At 36.3% G+C, this 21,833-nt stretch overlaps 1 protein-coding gene across 2 annotated transcripts in view; it reads left to right on the top strand.

Moving 5' to 3' along the window:
- PRRX1 (paired related homeobox 1) overlaps positions 1 to 21,469 on the top strand; it is a 126,097-nt gene extending 104,628 nt beyond the window's left edge. The window contains exons 3-5 of one of the 2 annotated variants that reach the window (XM_053693097.1): positions 6,736 to 6,917; positions 14,074 to 14,157; positions 18,861 to 18,989. In XM_053693097.1, coding sequence (XP_053549072.1) covers positions 6,736 to 6,917; positions 14,074 to 14,125 — 234 coding nt within the window. In that variant the 3' untranslated portion in view covers positions 14,126 to 14,157; positions 18,861 to 18,989. Of the gene's footprint in view, positions 1 to 6,735; positions 6,918 to 14,073; positions 14,158 to 18,860 lie in introns of both variants that reach the window. The other variant, XM_053693096.1, reaches the window with a different exon arrangement.
- Positions 21,470 to 21,833: the final 364 nt, after the last annotated feature.

The following is a 21,833-nucleotide window of genomic DNA, read 5'->3' as shown; positions in this document are numbered from 1 at the left end:
GCAGCAATAAATGACTGAAATCTAGCTGACGATTAGTGGTTACACACTTCTTTATGTTGTTATTGGCTCCCAAGATGTAGTGAATTGCTGACCTAGAGCTGATTTAACCATGTGTTTAAACCAATTGCCAGCAAAATTAAAATGCTCTAAAATACTAAAGCATTTTCTTTTTACATGTTATGCCCCTTTAAAGCAGAACACACCAGCACCAGAACTCCGTAACCATGGACTAAAAGTACAATCACAAACAAATATAAATCCAAGGAGGAGCAAATAATGTTTAACATTTCAATATGTAATACTTTTAAACACAATAAAAAAATAAGGGCACCTCTTTTAAACACATACGGCTAGATTTAGAGTTTTGTCGGTAAGGACCCGCGTAGCTAACGCCGGCTTTTTTCTGGCCGCACCATAAAAATAACTCTGGTATTGAGAGTCCACAGAATCGCTGCGTTAGGCTCCAAAAAAGGAGCGTAGAGCATTTTTAACGCATCTGCAACTCTCGATACCAGAGTTGCTTACGGACGCGGCCAGCCTCAAAAATGTGCTCGTGCACGATTCCCCCATAGGAAACAATGGGGCAGTTTGAGCTGAAAAAAAACCTAACACCTGCAAAAAAGCCGCGTTCAGCTCCTAACGCAGCCCCATTGTTTGCTATGGGGAAACACTTCCTACGTCTGCACCTAACACCCTAACATGTACCCCGAGTCTAAACACCCCTATCCTTACACTTATTAACCCCTAATCTGCCGCCCCCGCTATCGCTGACCCCTGCATATTATTATTAACCCCTAATCTGCCGCTCCGTAAACCGCCGCTACTTACATTATCCTTATGTACCCCTAATCTGCTGCCCCTAACATCGCCGACCCCTATATTATATTTATTAACCCCTAATCTGCCGCCCCCAACGTCGCCGCCACCTACCTACACTTATTAACCCCTAATCTGCCGAGCGGACCGCACCGCTACTATAATAAAGTTATTAACCCCTAATCCGCCTCACTAACCCTATAATAAATAGTATTAACCCCTAATCTGCCCTCCCTAACATCGCCGACACCTAACTTCAAACATTAACCCCTAATCTGCCGACCGGAGCTCACCGCTATTCTAATAAATGTATTAACCCCTAAAGCTAAGTCTAACCCTAACACTAACACCCCCCTAACTTAAATATAATTTAAATCTAACGAAATTAATTAACTCTTATTAAATAAATGATTCCTATTTAAAGATAAATACTTACCTGTAAAATAAATCCTAATATAGCTACAATATAAATTATAATTACATTGTAGCTATTTTAGGATTAATATTTATTTTACAGGCAACTTTGTAATTATTTTAACCAGGTACAATAGCTATAAAATAGTTAAGAACTATTTAATAGTTACCTAGTTAAAATAATAACAAAATCACCTGTAAAATAAATCCTAACCTAAGTTCTAATTAAACCTAACACTATACTATCATTAAATTAATTAAATAAAATACCTACAATTACCTACAATTAAACCTAACACTACACTAGCAATACATTAATTAAATACAATATCTACAAATAACTAAAATGAAATAAACTAACTAAAGTACAAAAAATAAAAAAGAACTAAGTTACAAAAAAATAAAAAAATATTTACAAACATAAGAAAAATATTACAACAATTTAAAACTAATTACACCTACTCTAAGCCCCCTAATAAAATAACAAAGACCCCCAAAATAACAAAATGCCCTACCCTATTCTAAATTACTAAAGTTCAAAGCTCTTTTACCTTACCAGCCCTGAACAGGGCCCTTTGCGGGGCATGCCCCAAGAAGTTCAGCTCTTTTGCCTGTAAAAAAAAACATACAATACCCCCCCCAAACATTACAACCCACCACCCACATACCCCTAATCTAACCCAAACCCCCCTTAAATAAACCTAACACTAAGCCCCTGAAGATCTTCCTACCTTATCTTCACCATACCAGGTTCACCGATCCATCCTGAAGAGCTCCTCCGATGTCCTGATCCAAGCCCAAGCGGAGGGCTGAAGAGGTCCATGATCCGGCTGAAGTCTTCATCCAAGCGGGAGCTGAAGAGGTCCATGATCCGGATGAAGTCTTCATCCAAGCGGGAGCTGAAGAGGTCCATGATCTGGATGAAGTCTTCTATCAACGGCATCTTCAATCTTCTTTCTTCGGGAGACATCATCTTCCATCCGACGCGGAACATCCTCTTCTCCCGACGCCTACTAGCCGAATGACGGTTCCTTTAAGGGACGTCATCCAAGATGGCGTCCCTCGAATTCCAATTGGCTGATAGGATTCTATCAGCCAATCGGAATTAAGGTAGGAATATTCTGATTGGCTGATGGAATCCGCCAATCAGAATCAAGTTCAATCCGATTGGCTGATTCGATCAGCCAATCAGATTGAGCTCGCATTCTATTGGCTGTTCCGATCAGCCAATAGAATGCGAGCTCAATCTGATTGGCTGATTGGATCAGCCAATCGGATTGATCTTGATTCTGATTGGCTGATTCCATCAGGCAATCAGAATATTCCTACCTTAATTCCGATTGGCTGATAGAATCCTATCAGCCAATCGGAATTCGAGAGACGCCATCTTGGATGACGTCCCTTAAAGGAACCGTCATTCTTCAGTTGGACGTCGCCGGAGGAAGATGGGTCCGCGGTGGAAGTCTTCAGGATGGAGCCGGTCGTCATCGGATGAAGATAGAAGATGCCGCTTGGATCAAGATGGTTGCCGGGCCGGATCGCCTCTTCTTCCCGGATAGGATGAAGACTTTGGAGCCTCTTCTGGACCTCTTCAGCCACCGGATGATGGATCGCCAGCCCCCGCTTGGGTTGGATGAAGATTTTGGAGCCAGGACGGATCGGTGATACCTGGTGAGGTGAAGACAAGGTAGGAAGATCTTCAGGGGCTTAGTGTTAGGTTTATTTAAGGGGGGTTTGGGTTAGATTAGGGGTATGTGGGTGGTGGGTTGTAATGTTGGGGGGGGGTATTGTATGTTTTTTTTTACAGGCAAAAGAGCTGAACTTCTTGGGGCATGCCCCGCAAAGGGCCCTGTTCAGGGCTGGTAAGGTAAAAGAGCTTTTAACTTTAGTAATTTAGAATAGGGTAGGGCATTTTTTATTTTGGGGGTCTTTGTTATTTTATTAGGGGGCTTAGAGTAGGTGTAATTAGTTTAAAATTGTTGTAATATTTTTCTTATGTTTGTAAATATTTTTTTATTTTTTGTAACTTAGTTTTTTTTTATTTTTTGTACTTTAGTTAGTTTATTTCATTGTAGTTATTTGTAGATATTGTATTTAATTAATGTATTGATAGTGTAGTGTTAGGTTAAATTGTAGGTAATTGTAGGTATTTTATTTAATTAATTTAATGATAGTATAGTGTTAGGTTTAATTGTAACTTAGGTTAGAATTTATTTTACAGGTAATTTTGTAATTATTTTAACTAGGTAACTATTAAATAGTTCTTAACTATTTAATAGCTATTGTACCTGGTTAAAATAATTACAAAGTTGCCTGTAAAATAAATATTAATCCTAAAATAGCTACAATGTAATTATAATTTATATTGTAGCTATATTAGGGTTTATTTTACAGGTAAGTATTTAGCTTTAAATAGGAATAATTTATTTAATAAGAGTTAATTAATTTTGTTAGATTAAAATTATATTTAATTTAGGGGGGTGTTAGTGTTAGGGTTAGACTTAGCTTTAGGGGTTAATACATTTATTAGAATAGCGGTGAGCTCCGGTCAGCAGATTAGGGGTTAATAATTGAAGTTAGGTGTCTGCGATGTTAGGGAGGGCAGATTAGGGGTTAATACTATTTATTATAGGGTTAGTGAGGCGGATTAGGGGTTAATAACTTTATTATAGTAGCGGTGCGGTCCGCTCGGCAGATTAGGGGTTAATAAGTGTAGGCAGGTGGAGGCGACGTTGAGGGGGGCAGGTTAGGGGTTAATAAATATAATACAGGGGTCGGCGGTGTTAGGGGCAGCAGATTAGGGGTACATAGGGATAAGTTAGCTGGCGGCGCTTTGCGGTCGGCAGATTAGGGGTTAAAAAAAATAAATCGAGTTGCAGCGATGTGGGGGGACCTCAGTTTAGGGGTACATAGGTAGTTTATGGGTGTTAGTGTACTTTAGAGTACAGTAGTTAAGAGTTTTATGAACCGGCGTTAGCCCAGAAAGCTCTTAACTTTTTTCTGCGGCTGGAGTTTGGTCGTTAGATTTCTAACGCTCACTTCAGCCACGACTCTAAATACCGGAGTTAGAAAGATCCCATTGAAAAGATAGGATACGTAATTTACGTAAGGGGATCTGCGGTATGGAAAAGTCGCGGCTGAAAAGTGAGCGTTAGACCCTTTTTTCAGTGACTCCAAATACCGGCGGTAGCCTAAAACCAGCGTTAGGAGCCTCTAACGCTGGTTTTCACGGCTACCGCCAAACTCTAAATCTAGGCCATATATTGTGCAATAAAAATCCCTTATTAAAAAATACAATCAAATAAGGACACAGTTAAAAAAAAGAAAGTGCAGTTGAAATAAAGAACATTCTCATGAGCTCATCATTAAACTTTTAACAGGATATCTCCCAAGAAAAACAATCCAGTGTAAATAGTCAAAACTATATATGTTTTAAGCAATTGGAAGCATATGTCATAATGTCTATAATATTTGTATAATGTCCCAAAATCTTCCTATAAATAGTGTATCCAAAGGGCAAACATTCTTGAAATCAAAAAAGATTTCTGAAATTCAAGGTATGATTTCCTAAGGGGAAAATGATTACCTATGTAAGAACAAATCCCCAAATCTGGAATTCCAAAATCCAGTGGCTGCTTGGCAGCCAGTGAGCAGGGGGCAACGTTGCACAAGTATTTCACCAGAAATGCTTGTGCAATGATAAATGTGAACAGTGTATGCTGTCGGCATTTAGCGATGTCGATGTTTAGCGAATCATGTCCACTCGACTAATAATAGAACAACCCCTTTGAGGAAAAAATTACTTTGTAATGTATTTTTGATGTCTTTTTGTGAGACTTTTTTGTTTCGCAAAACAATTAATCAGGGTTCTGAGGTCACGCTAACGCAACGCGTTAACTTCAATTGCGCTCAAATGATCTTGTTTACTTTCAACTTGTAATATGAGCAAAAAACCTGACAAACTCAAACCCTGTGATAAACCTAACCTAATCGCTTGCGCTTAAATGTTAGCGCATCACTCATATTATAGCCCTAAATATCCACCAAACTAGTAGAGTTTAAATAAGTGTATCGAATGTGGCGGTGCTGTGTCACCTCAGGGGATGCAAGCTGCTCTTTTCCTCTGTGAAACCTGCCTTCTTTCACCTCCAAAAAAAAACTCACAATGGTGTAGCACGTTTCAAATAAAATGGTAGGCGCACAAACAGGTCATACTCACAGGATTCCAGTTTTAAATCAACCTTTTATTAAAACCAACACAAGGGTATCTTCAGATGCAGCTTCAGATTTTTTTAAAATATATCTCAACGCATTTCGGCAAAACAAAAATCAAGAGCATAAAATTAATGTATGTCAAAGTAAGTTTGAGTTTCCAACTTGCTTTGATATATATTGATTTTATGTTCTTGAGAAAGGCTTGTTTTGCCGAAACGCGTTGAGATATATTTTAATAAAATCGGAAGCTGCATCTGAAGATACCCTTGTATTGGTTTTAATAAAAGGCTGATTTAAAACTGAAATCCAGTGAGTCTGACCTGTTTGTGCGCCTACCATTTTATTTGAAGCATGCTACACCATTGTGAGCTTGAGCTTTTTTTTGGAGGTGAAAGAAGGCAGGTTTCACAGAGGAAAAGAGCAGCTTGCATCCCCTGAGGTGACAGCGCCGCCACATTCAATATTTCTTGTTTTTGGATACGGTCTGGGACAACCGGGGCAGGCAGCGAGCATCTGAAGGGAAGTACTAACATAGCTTCATACTTTACTGCTATTTACATAATTGTATGTAATTTCTAGTTTCAGTACTACAGTATGCACAGTTAGGGTTACCCTGTTCTCCACCAAAATACTGGACAATCTGTCAGTGACTGGGTATAATGCTAGGTAGGGTCTCACATTCCCCCACCCAAAAAAAAGTTTTACTTTAGCCCTCACTCTTGATCACACTATGTATACTTTTCACAACCGAGCAGTCATCTTACCCCTTCACTGCCACTAACATACATAAAACATTTTTTACCTCTTAGGCTGACATATTTGTATTGTGTTGAGGCATAGGAAGCCTTTTACATTTTGATAACACTCCGAGACTTTAAAAAAAAAAAAAATGGCCATTTAAGTGTCCATTATTATTCTAAAGACTTTTCTGGACAGCCTGCTAAAATATTGGACTGTCCGTTTGAATACTGGACACCTGGCAACCCTACAGTGAATCATGTTTTTTTATCTCAATCATTTTGGCTAGTTCAGAACAGATTTAGATGAACTTATTCTCTGAGCTTACCATTCAAACATTTTTTTTAGGGGTGTATCCCTGATTTGCTCTTGTAAATCTTGCTAGCAATATAAATTTAAATGCTTGTAAAACAATTATTTTGTATGCCGATCTTTTACAGTGTAGTGCTTTCTTGCTGATATACGCAATCCACAAGTACAAAACTGTTCATTCAAATGTTCATTCAAATGTATTTAAACCCATGCCAATTGTCTTGTTGTTTTGGCTTTAAGGTATGGTTCCAGAACAGAAGGGCCAAGTTCCGTAGAAATGAAAGAGCCATGCTGGCAAACAAGAATGCATCACTTCTCAAATCATATGCCGGGGATGTGACAGCTGTGGAACAACCAATAGTACCACGCCCAGCTCCAAGACCTAATGATTATCTATCTTGGGGCACTGCCTCCCCATATAGGTAAGTAAAACATTTACATTTTTTTTTTCTTCCTATAAATGGTTTTGGAAAACATGGAGAACCGGTTGCTGATGACAACAACTTAAAAAAAAATAGGAATAGTTAAGGGCTCTAATGGTAAGTGGGTGAGGTTCCTTGGTGTTAATTGGCTGAAATCATATTTCCTTTCCATTTCAAATGTAATGTATATTGTAGGCATTCCTGTGGCACTGATAAGAAAGGGCCTATCAGCATTATGTCTGTACCATTTGAGAGCAAACTGAGTGGTGTATTTATTTTTGGTGCTGCCATAGGCACTGCAAAATCTGCTGTGCTGTTGACCTTCCCACTCATATTTGCCTCATATGGTTGTCATAACTGGAACCAAGGGGCACATTACCCAAGCACACATAATTGATTTTTAATACAATTAGTAAATTATAATGACGCTTTATTTATAAAGCACCAACAGATTCCGCAGCGCTCTCCATGAGAACAAAAGATAAAAGTACAATCATGATACAATATTTTTAAGAGACAGGAAAACATTTGATAAACAAATTCAGTAGAAATTAAGGGGCCTATTTCCATGGGGACTTACAATCTTTCTAGATCATTTGTAGAGAATAGGAATGGCAAGGTTTTATGTCATGGAACTATGGTTAAATATCTGATGCCATAAATTCTGCTTCTCTATGTAGAGGCTTAGGTTGTATTAGCTAAAATATGCCCCAACTTTCAGAGAGGTTAGTTCCACTTGGGAGCTGCAAAAAATTGCTAGTCCCAAGAAGAAAACAGTCGGCTGTGTTCAGTTTTGGAGCTTCAGTGCGGGAGGTTAACTACAAAGAGTCTCACTGTGAATAGAGTGAAAATGACATGCTGCTTTTTGGTGGACATCTCCCAAGCCAATATCATGGGGCAATGAGGTTTTATCGTCCATAGTAGGAAATTATTACATCTGTGGCATGCATGTTACAGGTGAATGTGCACACATGTTGTGTCTGAGGTATGCAGGTTACAGGTGAATGTGCACACATGTGTCTGAGGCATGCAGGTTACAGGTGAGTGTGCACACATGTTGTGTCTGAGGCATGCAGGTTACAGGTGAATGTGCACACATGTTGTGTCTGAGGCATGCAGGTTACAGGTGAATGTGCACACATGTTGTGTCTGAGGTATGCAGGTTACAGGTGAATGTGCACACATGTTGTGTCTGAGGCATGCAGGTTACAGGCGAATGTGCACAAATGTTGTGTCTGAGGCATGCAGGTTACAGGTGAGTGTGCACACATGCTGTGTCTGAGGCATGCAGGTTACAGGTGAGTGTGCACACATGCTGTGTCTGAGGCATGCAGGTTACAGGTGAGTGTGCACACATGTTGTGTCTGAGGCATGCAGGTTACAGGTGAATGTGCACACATGCTGTGTCTCAGTCATGCAGGTTACAGGTGAATGTGCACACATGTTGTGTCTGAGGTATGCAGGTTACAGGTGAATGTGCACACTTGTTGTGTCTGAGGTATGCAGGTTACAGGTGAATGTGCACACTTGTTGTGTCTGAGGTATGCAGGTTACAGGTGAGTGTGCACACATGTTGTGTCTGAGGCATGCAGGTTACAGGTGAATGTGCACACATGTTGTGTCTGAGGCATGCAGGTTACAGGTGAGTGTGCACACATGTTGTGTCTGAGGCATGCAGGTTACAGGTGAGTGTGCACACATGTTGTGTCTGAGGCATGCAGGTTACAGGTGAGTGTGCACACATGTTGTGTCTGAGGTATGCAGGTTACAGGTGAGTGTGCACACATGTTGTGTCTGAGGCATGCAGGTTACAGGTGAGTGTGCACACATGTTGTGTCTGAGGCATGCAGGTTACAGGCGAATGTGCACACATGTTGTGTCTAAGGCATGCAGGTTACAGGTGAATGTGCACACATGTTGTGTCTGAGGTATGCAGGTTACAGGTGAGTGTGCACACATGTTGTGTCTGAGGTATGCAGGTTACAGGTGAGTGTGCACACATGTTGTGTCTGAGGCGTGCAGGTTACAGGTGAATGTGCACACATGTTGTGTCTGAGGTATGCAGGTTACAGGTGAGTGTGCACACATGTTGTGGCATGCAGGTTACAGGTTATATTGAAGAATAAACTTAGGTAGGCTGATGGGAGCTTAGGAGTGTCCTTGTGTATTTAGCAGTCTATGGCAGCAGTATTTGTAACTATGTATATTGTTGCTATAAACATTGTCGCAAACACTGATGCCGTGACTAAAAACACACGCACACTCCTAAACTCATCTAGAATTACTCTTTAAAAAAGGGTACAAAGAGAACTAAAATAAAATTGATAAAAGTAGTAAATTGGAAATCTGTATAAAATGTCATATTCTGTCAAATCTATTTAAATTTAATCTTGATTATTACTGTCTCATTGAGATTATGTTAAAAGATAAATGTTTTAATAGATATTAGCACATAATCTGTTTTTTTAATATTGCCATCACATACAATGTTGCCGTTGTAGTGGCTGAAGTTTTTGCTAGAAAATGAGACCCCTTACAACTGTTCTGCTTCATTTTGAAACCAATATGGTTTATTGTTTTAAATCACTTGCCCTATTCCAAAGAAATATTCCAGTGTAGTTCTGCTATTGAAAACTAAATATTTATTCATTTATTTGTTCTATAATTAATAACTGTTGACGACATGACAAAAATATCGCAAGTATGGCTTGATGGTTTAATCCTTGTATTTCCAGAGCAAATAAGTCCTCTGCTATGGCACAAAAAAAACAAAAAACATAATTAACATGACTCTATTTTGATTTTTCATTTTTTGTTTAAACAAATCCTTGAAGCAGGTAAGTTCTCACCCCCAAATATTTGGCGTCCCAATGAAAAATAAAATATCTGCTGCTCATTAAGGTTATAAAAGCCAGACATTCTCTGTACTTTCAAATATATTTTTGCTTTTAAGTTCAGTGTTTTGATGCAGATGCCTATGACTTTATGGTGCTGTCACATAGCTATGTTAGGTTTTTATTGGAATTACCTCCAGGCAAGAAACCTTTACCCTAGTAAGACTATTTTCCTTCCTATAGAAAACATTCCATTTAGATTTTTTTTTATTCTGTATTTCTGTCTGTCTTTTAGTTATGTTTATTGTATAGTCTAATTGTAAAATCTAATAAAATATATAATTTAATTTTCAGCCTTGTATAATAAAGTTGAGATGAAATAAACCATTAAAGGGACAGTAAACAATAAAAATTTTATTGTTTAAAAAGATAGATCATCCCTTTATTTACCATTCCTCAGTTTTGTATAACCAACACTGTTATATTAATATACTTTTTACCTCTGTAATTACCTTGTATCTAAACTTCTGCAGACAGCCACCTTTTCTCAGATCTTTTGACAGACTTGCAATTTCAGACAATTAGTGCTGACTCTTAAATAATTCCATGGGCATGAGCACAATGTTATCTATATGACACACATAAACTAATGCCCTCTAGCTGTGAAAAACAGTCAAATGCATTCAGATACGAGGCGGCCTTCAAGTGCTTAGAAATTAGCATATGAGCCTACTTAGGTTTATATTTCAACGAATACCAAGAGAATTTGATGATAAAAGTAAATTGGAAAGTTGTTTAAAATTAAATGCCCTATCTGAATCATGAAAGTTTACTTTTGACTAGACTGTCCCTTTAATTACAATACAGTCTGTACAGGACATGGACACATTTTTTTTAAAAATAATTCATCTTTATTTGGAATTTTGAGTATTAAAGGGACATAATACTCATATGCTAAATCACTTGAAACTGATGCAGTATAACTGTAAAAAGCTAATATCACCTGAGCATCTCTATGTAAAAAAGGAAGATATTTTACCTCACAATCTCCTCAGCTCAGCAGAGTAAGTTCTGTGTAAAATGTTATACTCAACTGTTGCCCAAAAAAAATAAAAAAATGAAGAAATGAACAGCAGCCAATCAGCATCAGTAGTGCTGAGGTCATGAACTCTTTTACTGTGATCTCATGAGATTTGACTTAACTCTCATGAGATTTCATAGTAAACTTCCTTACACTGAATAGGGAAATAAGAAGAGTGTGCACGAAAGCTCACTCCCTTAGCTGTCCCGGGACATACATACTGATTTGCTGCTTAGAAGTCCTTTACAATGGGATGTGGCTACTGAGGATTTTTTGAGGTAAAATATCTTTCTTTTTTACATAGAGATGTTCAGGTGATATTTTCTAGCTATGCTGCATCACTTTCAAGTGTTTCAACATTTGGGTATCATGGCCCTTTAATTATGTGGTTACATTTTCTTATGACAAATGTCCGTTAGCTCAATTTCCTTTCCTAATGCATCATGTGACAGCCATCAGCCTATCACAAAATGCTTATACATATTTTGTGAATTTTGCACCTGCTCAGTAAGAGCTGGTGCCTCGGAAAGTGTGCATATGAAATAATTATGCATATTTAGGTAATGGAAGTAAATTGGAAAGTTGTTTAAAATTGTGTGCTATCTGAATCTTGAAAGTTAAATTTTGATTTGATGGTCCCTTTGACCCCTTGAGTGCTAATGACGGCTCTGAGCCATCATAAATTGTCTCAGTCAGGTGCTAATGATGGCTCAGAGCCGTCACTAGCACTCTCCCACTTTGAGGGAGATCTGGGGGCTCCCACAGGCTCCTACCCCGGCGTTCTGGCCTGCATAGTGACAGGCATCACCGGGGCTTCACGTTATGCTCGGTGACGTCACGCGTAATGACGTGATGACGTCACGCGCAATGACGTGATGACGTCACGCGCAACTTTATTATATATATATATATATACTGTATTTATATAGGAGCAGGGGGCATGTTGCTTACAAGCCTGTATCTCAGCTACAGACCTCCAAGACCCACCATTGGTAATCGCCTAACCTTTCCAACAGTGTAAGTCTTGGGGAACTGAAAAAAAGAAAAAAAAAAGTAAAAATTTTTTTTTATTAAAATTATAAAATAAAAAACTCCCTTAAAAAACCTTAGCACCCAGGTGGGAAAGTGCTTAGCACTCAAAGAGTTAAGGTAGACAAATCTAAAATTGCTGACAGCATCCAAGTTTAACCCCTTAATGACAGTGACTTATCCTGTATGTCACGTGTAGCAAGGGTCTTCCAGGGCTGTAAAAGCGTGGGTCTCTCTGACAGCAGCTAGGCTGTGCTATTTCCGCATGCCTCACTGCCTCCATACTATAAATTCTTAGGAAGACACATTGCATAATAACGCCTTTATATAATTCTTCGAGTAACATGGTTAGTAGTTATTACATTACAGTTTTAGAGTCCTCAGTGTGTCACAAGCAAACAAAATAGGGGTGTCACTTAAATTTAAAAAGTACAGGAATGGTATCCCCCCCAAAAAAAACAGTGGGTAACAACTGTTATAGTTGTTTGTTATCGGCCTGATTTTTTTTAATGCCTAAATGTGACTTAGTCATCAATAGACAGTTAAATATATGATATCTGAAAGCACAACCTGACAAAATCCAATAAAACTATTTGCTGTCCTATCAAATGTGCTGCCCTAGGCCTATCTACACCATAGGTTTCATTTCTATCATATATTTGTCTCTTTATTTTTCTGGATGTTTTTCCTTTTACATTTATAGTTTAGATACCTCTAGCATCCTGGATTCTGTCTTTTTGGTCTCTTCTATGTTAATTATATCAAGGCAGCTCATATCTGTTGCTAAATGTTCCTTTCATGTCTCTGATAGTGCCTATGTTAAAAGCACATTGCACTCAATCATTTTCAATCACCCATAGTAAAGAGCAGCTTTGATTTAATTCCCATTTTTAGTCAAAGTAATACAACTTTAAACTTAAAGGGACATAATACTCATATGCTTAATCATTTGAAAGTGATGCAGCAAAACCGTAAAAAGCTGACAAGAAAATATCACATGAACATATTTATGAAATAATGGAAGATATTTGACCTCAAAATGTCTTTAGCTAACCAGGGTAGTTGCTGTCCAGCAGCAAGTTGGAAAAACAAAAATATCAACAACAAAACGACAAAACAATAGCCAATCAGCAGTGCATTGCTGTAATCTCATGAGATTTCACTGAAATCTTGTGAGATTTCACTGTAACCTTCCTTAAACTAAATTGGAAAATAACATGACTGCGTATGCACATGCCAGATGCACACTCCCTTGCAAATCCCAGGACTAGCTTCCTGATTGGCTGCTTAAAGTCTATTTACACTGGGCTTTGAATACTTGGGAAATTTGAGGTAAAATATCTTCCTTTATTATATAGAGATGTTCAGGTGATATTTTCAAGTCAGTATTTACAGCTATGCTCCTTCACTGTCAAATGCTTCAGCATTTGGGTATCATGTCCATTTAAACTAATACAGCAGTATTAGTTGTGTATTTCCTAACACTGCTTGAAGGTTAATAAATACTTTTAATTGTCATTGGCTTATTGACACTTTCTGATAAACCTCATCAGCTGATGAACATTTGTACCTATCAGCCAATGAGCATTAGTAGGTAAAATATATATTAGTTGATAATATACAACATGTACTACTGTAATAGTATCATTTTAAGTTAAATTAGATTTTACTTCTCAATTTAAAATTTTAAGTCATTTTTAAATAATTCTCCTTAATATAGGCAATAGAAATTAAAACATCCCTTTAAAGGGATATGAAACCCAAAATGTTTCTTTTGTGATTCAGATAGAGAATACTACAATTTTGAACATCTTTCCAACTTACTTCTAGTATTTAATTTGCTTCCTTCTCTTGTTATCCTTTTGCTGAAAGGTTTTTCTAGGTAAGCTCTGGAGCAGCAAAGCACCTAAGTTCTAGCTGCTGATTGGTTGCTGCATGTATATACCGATTGTTATTGGCTCACCCATATGTTCAGTTAGAAACCAGTAGTGCATTGCTGCTCCTTCAACAATTAATACCAAGAGAATGAAACAAATAGAAGTAAATTAGAAAGTTCTTTAAAATTGTATTCTTTATCTGAATCATGAAAGAAAATTTTTGGGTTTCATGTCCCTTTAAAATTAACATGCTCTCTACCACTTTAGAATACTTAGGAGAAGTCTGGCTTATATACCAAAACTGACAGCAGATTTTTTTTACCTCCTGCTTTTAGTGGGTGGAGCCAAACCCCCAAAGTGAGATCTTACCTTTTCCAGGATTGGTGAAGAAATGAACTCCCCATAATAACCCGTCTCTGGTGAGTATGTGATACATACAGTGGCGGGACGCCTTGTGTGATGTAAAAATATAGATATTAATTTGAATTATACCTAAGGCTAAAAAAAGATACATGTTTAAAATATGCTTTTGGACAATTAAAGATAACATCAAAATATAGATTTTCAGCCAAATGCCAAGCAACCAAGATTATGTGGTTAAGCATGAATATGTCAGATTTGTATGGATGTTATAGTAATTACCTTTATCTTTATTATTCATTTGCAAAAGAAGGTTTGAGCTGAAAGTAAACTCACAGAATTAAAGAGGGGATTGGGAAAGAGAGATAAATCTCAGGGATGGGGGGAAGAGGGATGAGTTACAGGGGACAAAGAAGACTAGAAGAATGAAAGGAAGAGGGATATGGAATGAGATAAAGAAATAAGGAATGACAAAGAACAATGGATGTTTGGTAAACAAAATAGAAGAGAATAAAGAATTGGATGGACAGAGAAAGGGAAAATAAAAAAAAATAAAAAACTTTAAAGGAAGATGAAACCCAAAAATGTTCCTTTGTGATTTAGACAGAGAATGCAATTTTTAAAAGGTTTCCAATTTACTTCTATTATCAATATTCTGTGTTGAAGAGATACCTAGGTAGCCATATGGTGCACTACATGGAAGGAAATAGTGCTGCCATATAGTACTCTTGCAAATGGATAACATTCTTGCCAAATAGTGCTCAGGAAATGGTCCTGCTTCTAAGCATACATCCCTGCTTTTCAACAAAAGACACAAAGAGAATGAAGAAAAAATGATAACAGAACTTAATTAGAAAGTTGTTTAGAATCACATGTTCTTTCAGAGTCATGAAATAATACATTTTGGGCTTCATATTTATTTAAGGAACACAGAGGAACAGTGCTTATGAATTTGTGTGCAAGATAAATTAGGAATTACCGAGAATGTTACATATTGGAGAAAGTGGTGTAGGACCTAAGAAAGAAAGGTTTTATATGGTAAGAAAAGGGAGAGAAATAAGTGAGTAATGGTAAATAGTTGGTGAAAGGGATGTCACACTACTAAGTATGTGACACAAATCTGCACAAGTAAGCCCTTGGAACCCACCCACTTGCATACCCCCAACTGACGCTGACATGACCAGTTATTGGTGAGGAATACCGGCAGTATTGCTGTAAGCACCTCTCCATTTTCCAGGGCTTACTTGTGCAGGTTTCTCAGTGTGAACTAAGGTAATCTATTTTGGGTACTTATAACCAAGGTATCTGATACATTTTTTTTAACAATAATTTAATAAAAGTTAAAGTTTTAAAATAGTTACAATCCAAGGGAGAAAGGAGGAAGCAGCACCAACAAAACTTAATTCAAGCAGGTTTATTCAGCTTGTAAAACAGCCAGACCAATAATCTTATACAACGTTTCAGACACAGTCCTTAGTCATGACTAAGGACTGTGTCCGAAACATTGTATAAGATTATTGGTCATGACTAAGGACTGTGTCTTAAATGTTGTATAAGATTATTAGTCATAGCTAAGGACTGTGTCCGAAACGTTGAATAAGAGTATTGGTCATGATTAAGGACTGTGTCCGAAATGCCCATATCAGATCTACTAAACACTCATCTAGTCTCTGACATCACAAAACTTTCAGCATGTATGTGTTTGCACAATTTTATGTGAAGTTTTGTTTTATGTTTTTATTCCACATGAACAAATATTTCAGATTTCTTGTTTCAGATTCTTGGTTACTCAAGTTGTCTAGGGTGCATACTGATGAGTGTGTTATGTTTCAATAATACATTTGTGTAATGTTATTATTGGTCCCCTGGTTAAAAGAAGTGATGATAGAGGCTAGTGATGTAATGAGGTTCGATCCTAATAGTGATGTAGTAATGTTAGTTCCAAATATAATGTGAACACTGAACAATATATGTAGCAGTAATGCAGCAACCAATAGAAGGCCCCTCAGCTAGTCAAGGTATAATGATGCAGGAAAGCAGCAACCAGCTTAATTAGGCTTGGTCCACTATATGACAAATATGGTATCTGGAACAAGATTTACTGTAATAGTTGAGAAAGGATAGAACAATCTGGTTGACTAAGATCAGCCAAGCACATCACAAACAGAGTGGCTTTAAAGGGGCATTAAACACTTTGACATAGTAATATACAATGATAAAGTGTATATATATATATATATATATATATATATATATATATATATATATATCACACAGAGAAAACCCAGTACTCACTTACAAGCTCTCAGCTAAGATTTAAAAGCAAAAATGGAAAGGTTAGCTACCGCATCTGGCCAAATGGGACAATCCCAGGTACTTCGTCAAGGTCCTTTCCAATACCTGGGACCCTAAAACAGCCGTACAATATATATATAAATATATAAAAACTTTGCATTATAATTTTATTATTTATTTATTATTTATTTTGTCCCCTTTTACTGTAATTCCATTCTGATATTGTGAGCTTTTCAGTTCTTGTTAGAAATGGAAGCAGAACACTGATGTATTTCCCACATCCATTGGCTGCACACTCTAGTGACCTATTTATAACTGCCTCTAATTGGCAACAGCAGAGAAGGTAACCTAAGTTATAACATGGCAGCTCCCATTGTTTTATAGACACTAAAACGTTACACTTATTTTGTCAATAATGAAACTTTACAAAATAAAACTATATTTTATTCTCAGACTAATCTTTTCTTTGAATGCATCATTCTGTCTAGCACTCATTTAGTGTTTAATGTCCCTTTAACAAAAGGTACTTCAAGGATAGGTAAAACAGTTTGTGAAGAGTTCAGTTCAGCCAGCAAAACAGGGAAATGCACTGGTTTGTAAGGCATCAAACAATTAAACATACAGCAATAAACAAGAAACTAACAAGGGTACAAGAAGTCAGGTTAAGAACAAGCAGTGTCCTGTATCCAGACAGAGTCATGGTCCAAAGAAAGGCAAGGGGCAGTAGAGGGTCATACATGGAAGTCAGCATAAATAATAATCCCTCCCAGAGTACAGACTGACTCAGCATAGTAACAAAGCAGTGTATGGTGGCAAATTTTATAGACATTTCAAAGAAAACCTTGTGGTCAATAGTAAAATTATTTCAGACCAAAAAACTGACATAATGCATATTTATCTGAAAAACATGGTGTGACAAAGTGATGCTCTCCATCCCGAATGTGTTGTTAACAAAATATCTAACGTTTCAATTTGGGTTTTTTAAAAGTAATTTAGTCAGTCATTTTGAAAAGTTAGTAACAACTTGCTTACATAGATACATTCTCTCAAATATTGTTGCCACAGACTATAATGAATGTATTAATTTACTTAGGAGAAGGTAGATAGATAAAAACAACCTGGATTTATTTTGAAAGTGTTGTGACCTGCAACTTGAATCTGTTTCTCTATCTACCATCTAGGATACTATGGTTTGGTATAGATTTCTGTGTAAAAATCTTGTCACTTTTGAATCTTGATGATTGTTAATAAAACTTTCACAAAATACCTTTTGATTACAACAAGATTTTACTGTAGTCTACTCTTTGAATAAATTAACATACCAGCTGAGTGTGAAAACATTTGGAATACATTACATGGACAGTCAACACCAGGATTTTTGTTGTTTAAAAAGAAAGATAATCCCTTTATTACCCATTCCCCAGTTTTGCATAACCAACACTATACTTTTTTTACCCCTGTGATTACCTTGTCTCTATGCCTCTGCAAACTGCCCCCTTATTTCAGTTCTTTTGACAGACTTGCATTTTAGCCAATCAGTGCTCACTCAAGGGTAACTTCACATGCATGAGCTCAATGTTATCTATATGAAACACATGAACTAACTCCCTCTAGTGGTCAAAATGCATTCAGATTAGAGGAAGTCTTCAAGGTCTAAGAAATTAGCATATGAACCTCCTAGGTTTAGTTTTCAACTAAGAATACCAAAAGAACAAAGCAAAATTGGTGATAAATGTAAATTGGAAAGTTGTTTAAAATTACATTCCCTATTTAAATCATGAAAGTTTTTTTTTGGACTTGACTGTCCCTTTAAGATCTTGTTTTCTGTGATGGATTTTCAAAGGCAAACCTCCCCATATCACCTGGCTTATTTGGAGAGACCAATATGGTTGCTGAAGTAGAAAAGACTTGCCACCATCATTCTATTAGAAACAAAAAAAAAAAAATATTTGCAGAATTTTATCTTGAGGCCAACTGAAGGGGCATGAAACCCAACAATTTTATTTCACAATTCAGACAGAGATGGTGTTTTTAAACAACTTTTTAATTTACATCTATTATCTAATTTGCTTCATTCTCTTTGTATCCTTAGTTAAAAAGCATACCTAGGTAGGCTCAGGGTTGAGAGCTAGCTGTGGATTGGTGACTGCACATAAATCCCTCTTGTCATTGGTTCACTAGATGTGTTCAGCTAGTTTCCTATAGTGCACTGCTGCTTCTTCAGCAGTGGATAGCAAGAGAATAAAGTAAATTTGATTATAGAAGTAAATTGGAAAGTTGTTTAAAATTACTTGCTCTATCTGATTCAAGAAATATTTTGGGGGGGGGGGGTTTATGTCCCTTTAAGTGCAGATATGTAGTAGGTTTTGCAGTGCCCTTTCAATTCTGCATTGAATCCTTTAAAAACTATTTGATAGTCATTCATAAGTGACAGTGAACTTATTTATCTCTTTTTTTTCTGTTTTAGTGCCATGGCTACTTATTCGTCCACCTGTGCCAACACCAATCCTGCTCAGGGAATGAATATGGCCAACAGTATCGCTAATCTAAGGCTGAAGGCAAAGGAATACAGTTTGCAGAGGAACCAAGTGCCTACTGTCAATTGAAAAAAAAGAGGCTGTAAATGTAAATAATTTAAATATACAACTGCCAATCCCTGCCTTGTAATAAACATAACAATGCATTGACTTTAAAATGGGACAAAGTTGAGAGATGCAGGATAGAAAACAGAATTGTTTTGATATCTTCTTCTCTTGGGAAAATGCCACCAAATAATTTCCATTTTGATTTACCTTCATGCTGCGCTTGCTATAATATAGAGCTTTTTTACCATTTCATACATCTTCTGAGTGTCTTCTTTACATAGACAGGTGGGTCCAGGCAGAAGATTTATGTCTTCAGGAAACCAAGCCAAATCTTCAGTCTTAGACATATATGATGCCTTTTTGTTTTCAACCTTGATTCTAGCATGAAAAATCACCAGGACTCCATCAGAAGGTAGCTTCTAACATCATTGGAAGTGTGTTCTCTTCACAAAGGAACATTTGAAAACAAAGACCCTTGCCCAATACCTTGATGGTTGATGGATATTTTGAAGGTTGTGTTGAAGATATACAATTGACACAAAATACATAAGTTCACCCTGAATTTTAAGAATAGAAGTTTTGTTAGATACGGTATCAGGCTTGATGAGCCTACAGAATCATTTTCCTTGTCAAAACTGTTTTTTATGTGTTGTTTATCATTGTCAACTTAAGTGACATTAAAATTATTTTTTAACTTGTACCAGCATAATTTGAGAGAAATGAGTAAACTGCTTTAATACAAACTTCTCTACTTGAAAACATGTGGCTGTCTACAAAGTATTTAGATAGTGATACAATTAAAGGGGTATGTAACCTTTATTAATGTATGTAGTTTGATTATAACTAGACAGTCATTGTTTGGAACAAAGTCACTCTCAAAATAATTTTGATCTGTATTTTGAACATTTAATATAGATTATGGACAATGCAGACACTAATTAATTTAGTATCAAAAATAATATATTCCCAACAAATAGGCTGTAATTGTTTGTTTTAGCCTAAATAAATTATAGAATATATTTCCCTGCTTATTTTGTACTGGCCTAACATTTAAATGTTTGCAAAATCAACAGAATATAAAAACATAGGAAAGTTTCACGAGCACCTTTAGACCAAAAAAAAAAACCAACAGAAAGAGAGGCATGGAAAATTCCAAATATGTCTGCCATACTGAAATTCATGTGGGTGATGATAAATTATGTTTTTTATTTTTAATACTGGTTTCTTTATTGAACTTTCAAATATTTTAAGGTACATTGGCACATGACATTCTAAAATAATGTATATATATTTGATTCTTAAAACATATTTTGGCTTCAAGGCCAGACTGGGAATAAAAAACAGCCCTGGAAAAATATGAAGACAAGCCCTATTTTCCGTTGAGTCAGTAGCATATATGCCCCATTTTTCTCAAAAAAGATTACTGGGATACTTCTTCCCCCAATATTTTTTTTTTTTCAGAATTAAATTATATTACTTTGTAATAAATAAAAGTGACTGATTCTTGTTATATATGCACCCTACAACCCAAGTGCATCCATTAATTACAGTTTTAAATTGTAGCTTATCAGCCCCAGCTACTGCAGCCCACCGGGACATCTCCAGGTATCTTGGTAGGCCAGTCAAGCCTTGTTTTGCTTAATATCATTTATGATACATTTTGGAATATAATAATAATAATATATAATAATAACTAGTATTTATATAGCGCCTTTCTCCCAGTGGGACTCAAAGTGCTTTTTCAGCGCTCATTCTCGATATTAACCAAATCGTCAGCTGAATAGTAATAGTTGTTATTATTACCCAATTTATGGAATATATAATATACTAACAAAGAAAGTGAATGGAAGTCATGTGCCATAATAAGATTTCAGCAACTCTAAATCTTCAGAAATATGGCAGTAAATCACAGTTGTAAGTAATTTGCCTCAGGAAAGAGGTCCCAAAAAAAATAGTGATATTACATTTAAATTGTAGATAATCTTATCAACTAACATACCTTTGTCTTCTTAAGTGATTCTCATGAACGTATTCATTAAATTAAAACTTTAAATGGTCATTTTATACTTTTCATGACATCTAAAAAAAAATGTGTTAGATCTGAAAAAGTGATTAAGGAATTAATTTTATCAATAAGGATTTGTGTCAGTTCAAAAGCACTGGACACTATTTAATTGCTCAAATTGCGTTTTTTTGTTAGCAATTGGACAACTGGTCCTTGGTTTTAAATGCATTATCATCTTTATGGTCAGCATCCTGGGATGTTTATTTGTCAGTGACTTTTAATATTAGAAGCCTCCTGAAAAAGTTTGTAGAATGAAAATTACTTACAAAAGAAGACTTGATTTGTAATTATTCTGTTACAGTTTTACCACTGACAAGACTGTCAAAATGCATTCTATATAAATTTATGTGTATAGTTATACATGCCAGCTTTTTAGTTTTTTTTGTAAAAAAAAAATAAAAGAAAAAAATAAAATACATCATAAAATATTGTCTGATGTGTTAAATCTTAATGAAATCTATGGATACGTATCAGCATATTGGTCCAAGTTATATATATATATATATATATATATGAAGAAGGGGAAAACACACACACACACACACACACATATATATATACATATATATATATATATATATATATATATATATATATATATATATACTACCTATTTTTGTAAAATATTCACAAATAGCAAGTATGTTATACTATTGATGTTATTGCTTGGGTGACTGGGTACTGATGAGGTACACCCAATCACCATGCAACAGGTTATTGATTTGCTGCCCAATCCATACAGCCTATCATTATAAAGCTGATTGTTCACATTATTTCCTGCCTTGACCTA

The sequence above is a fragment of the Bombina bombina genome, chromosome 10 (genome assembly GCF_027579735.1).
Source record: "Bombina bombina isolate aBomBom1 chromosome 10, aBomBom1.pri, whole genome shotgun sequence".
NCBI lineage: Eukaryota > Metazoa > Chordata > Amphibia > Anura > Bombinatoridae > Bombina > Bombina bombina.
The sequence above is the reverse complement of the archived record's forward strand: the minus strand, read 5'-3'. Positions and strand labels throughout refer to the sequence as shown.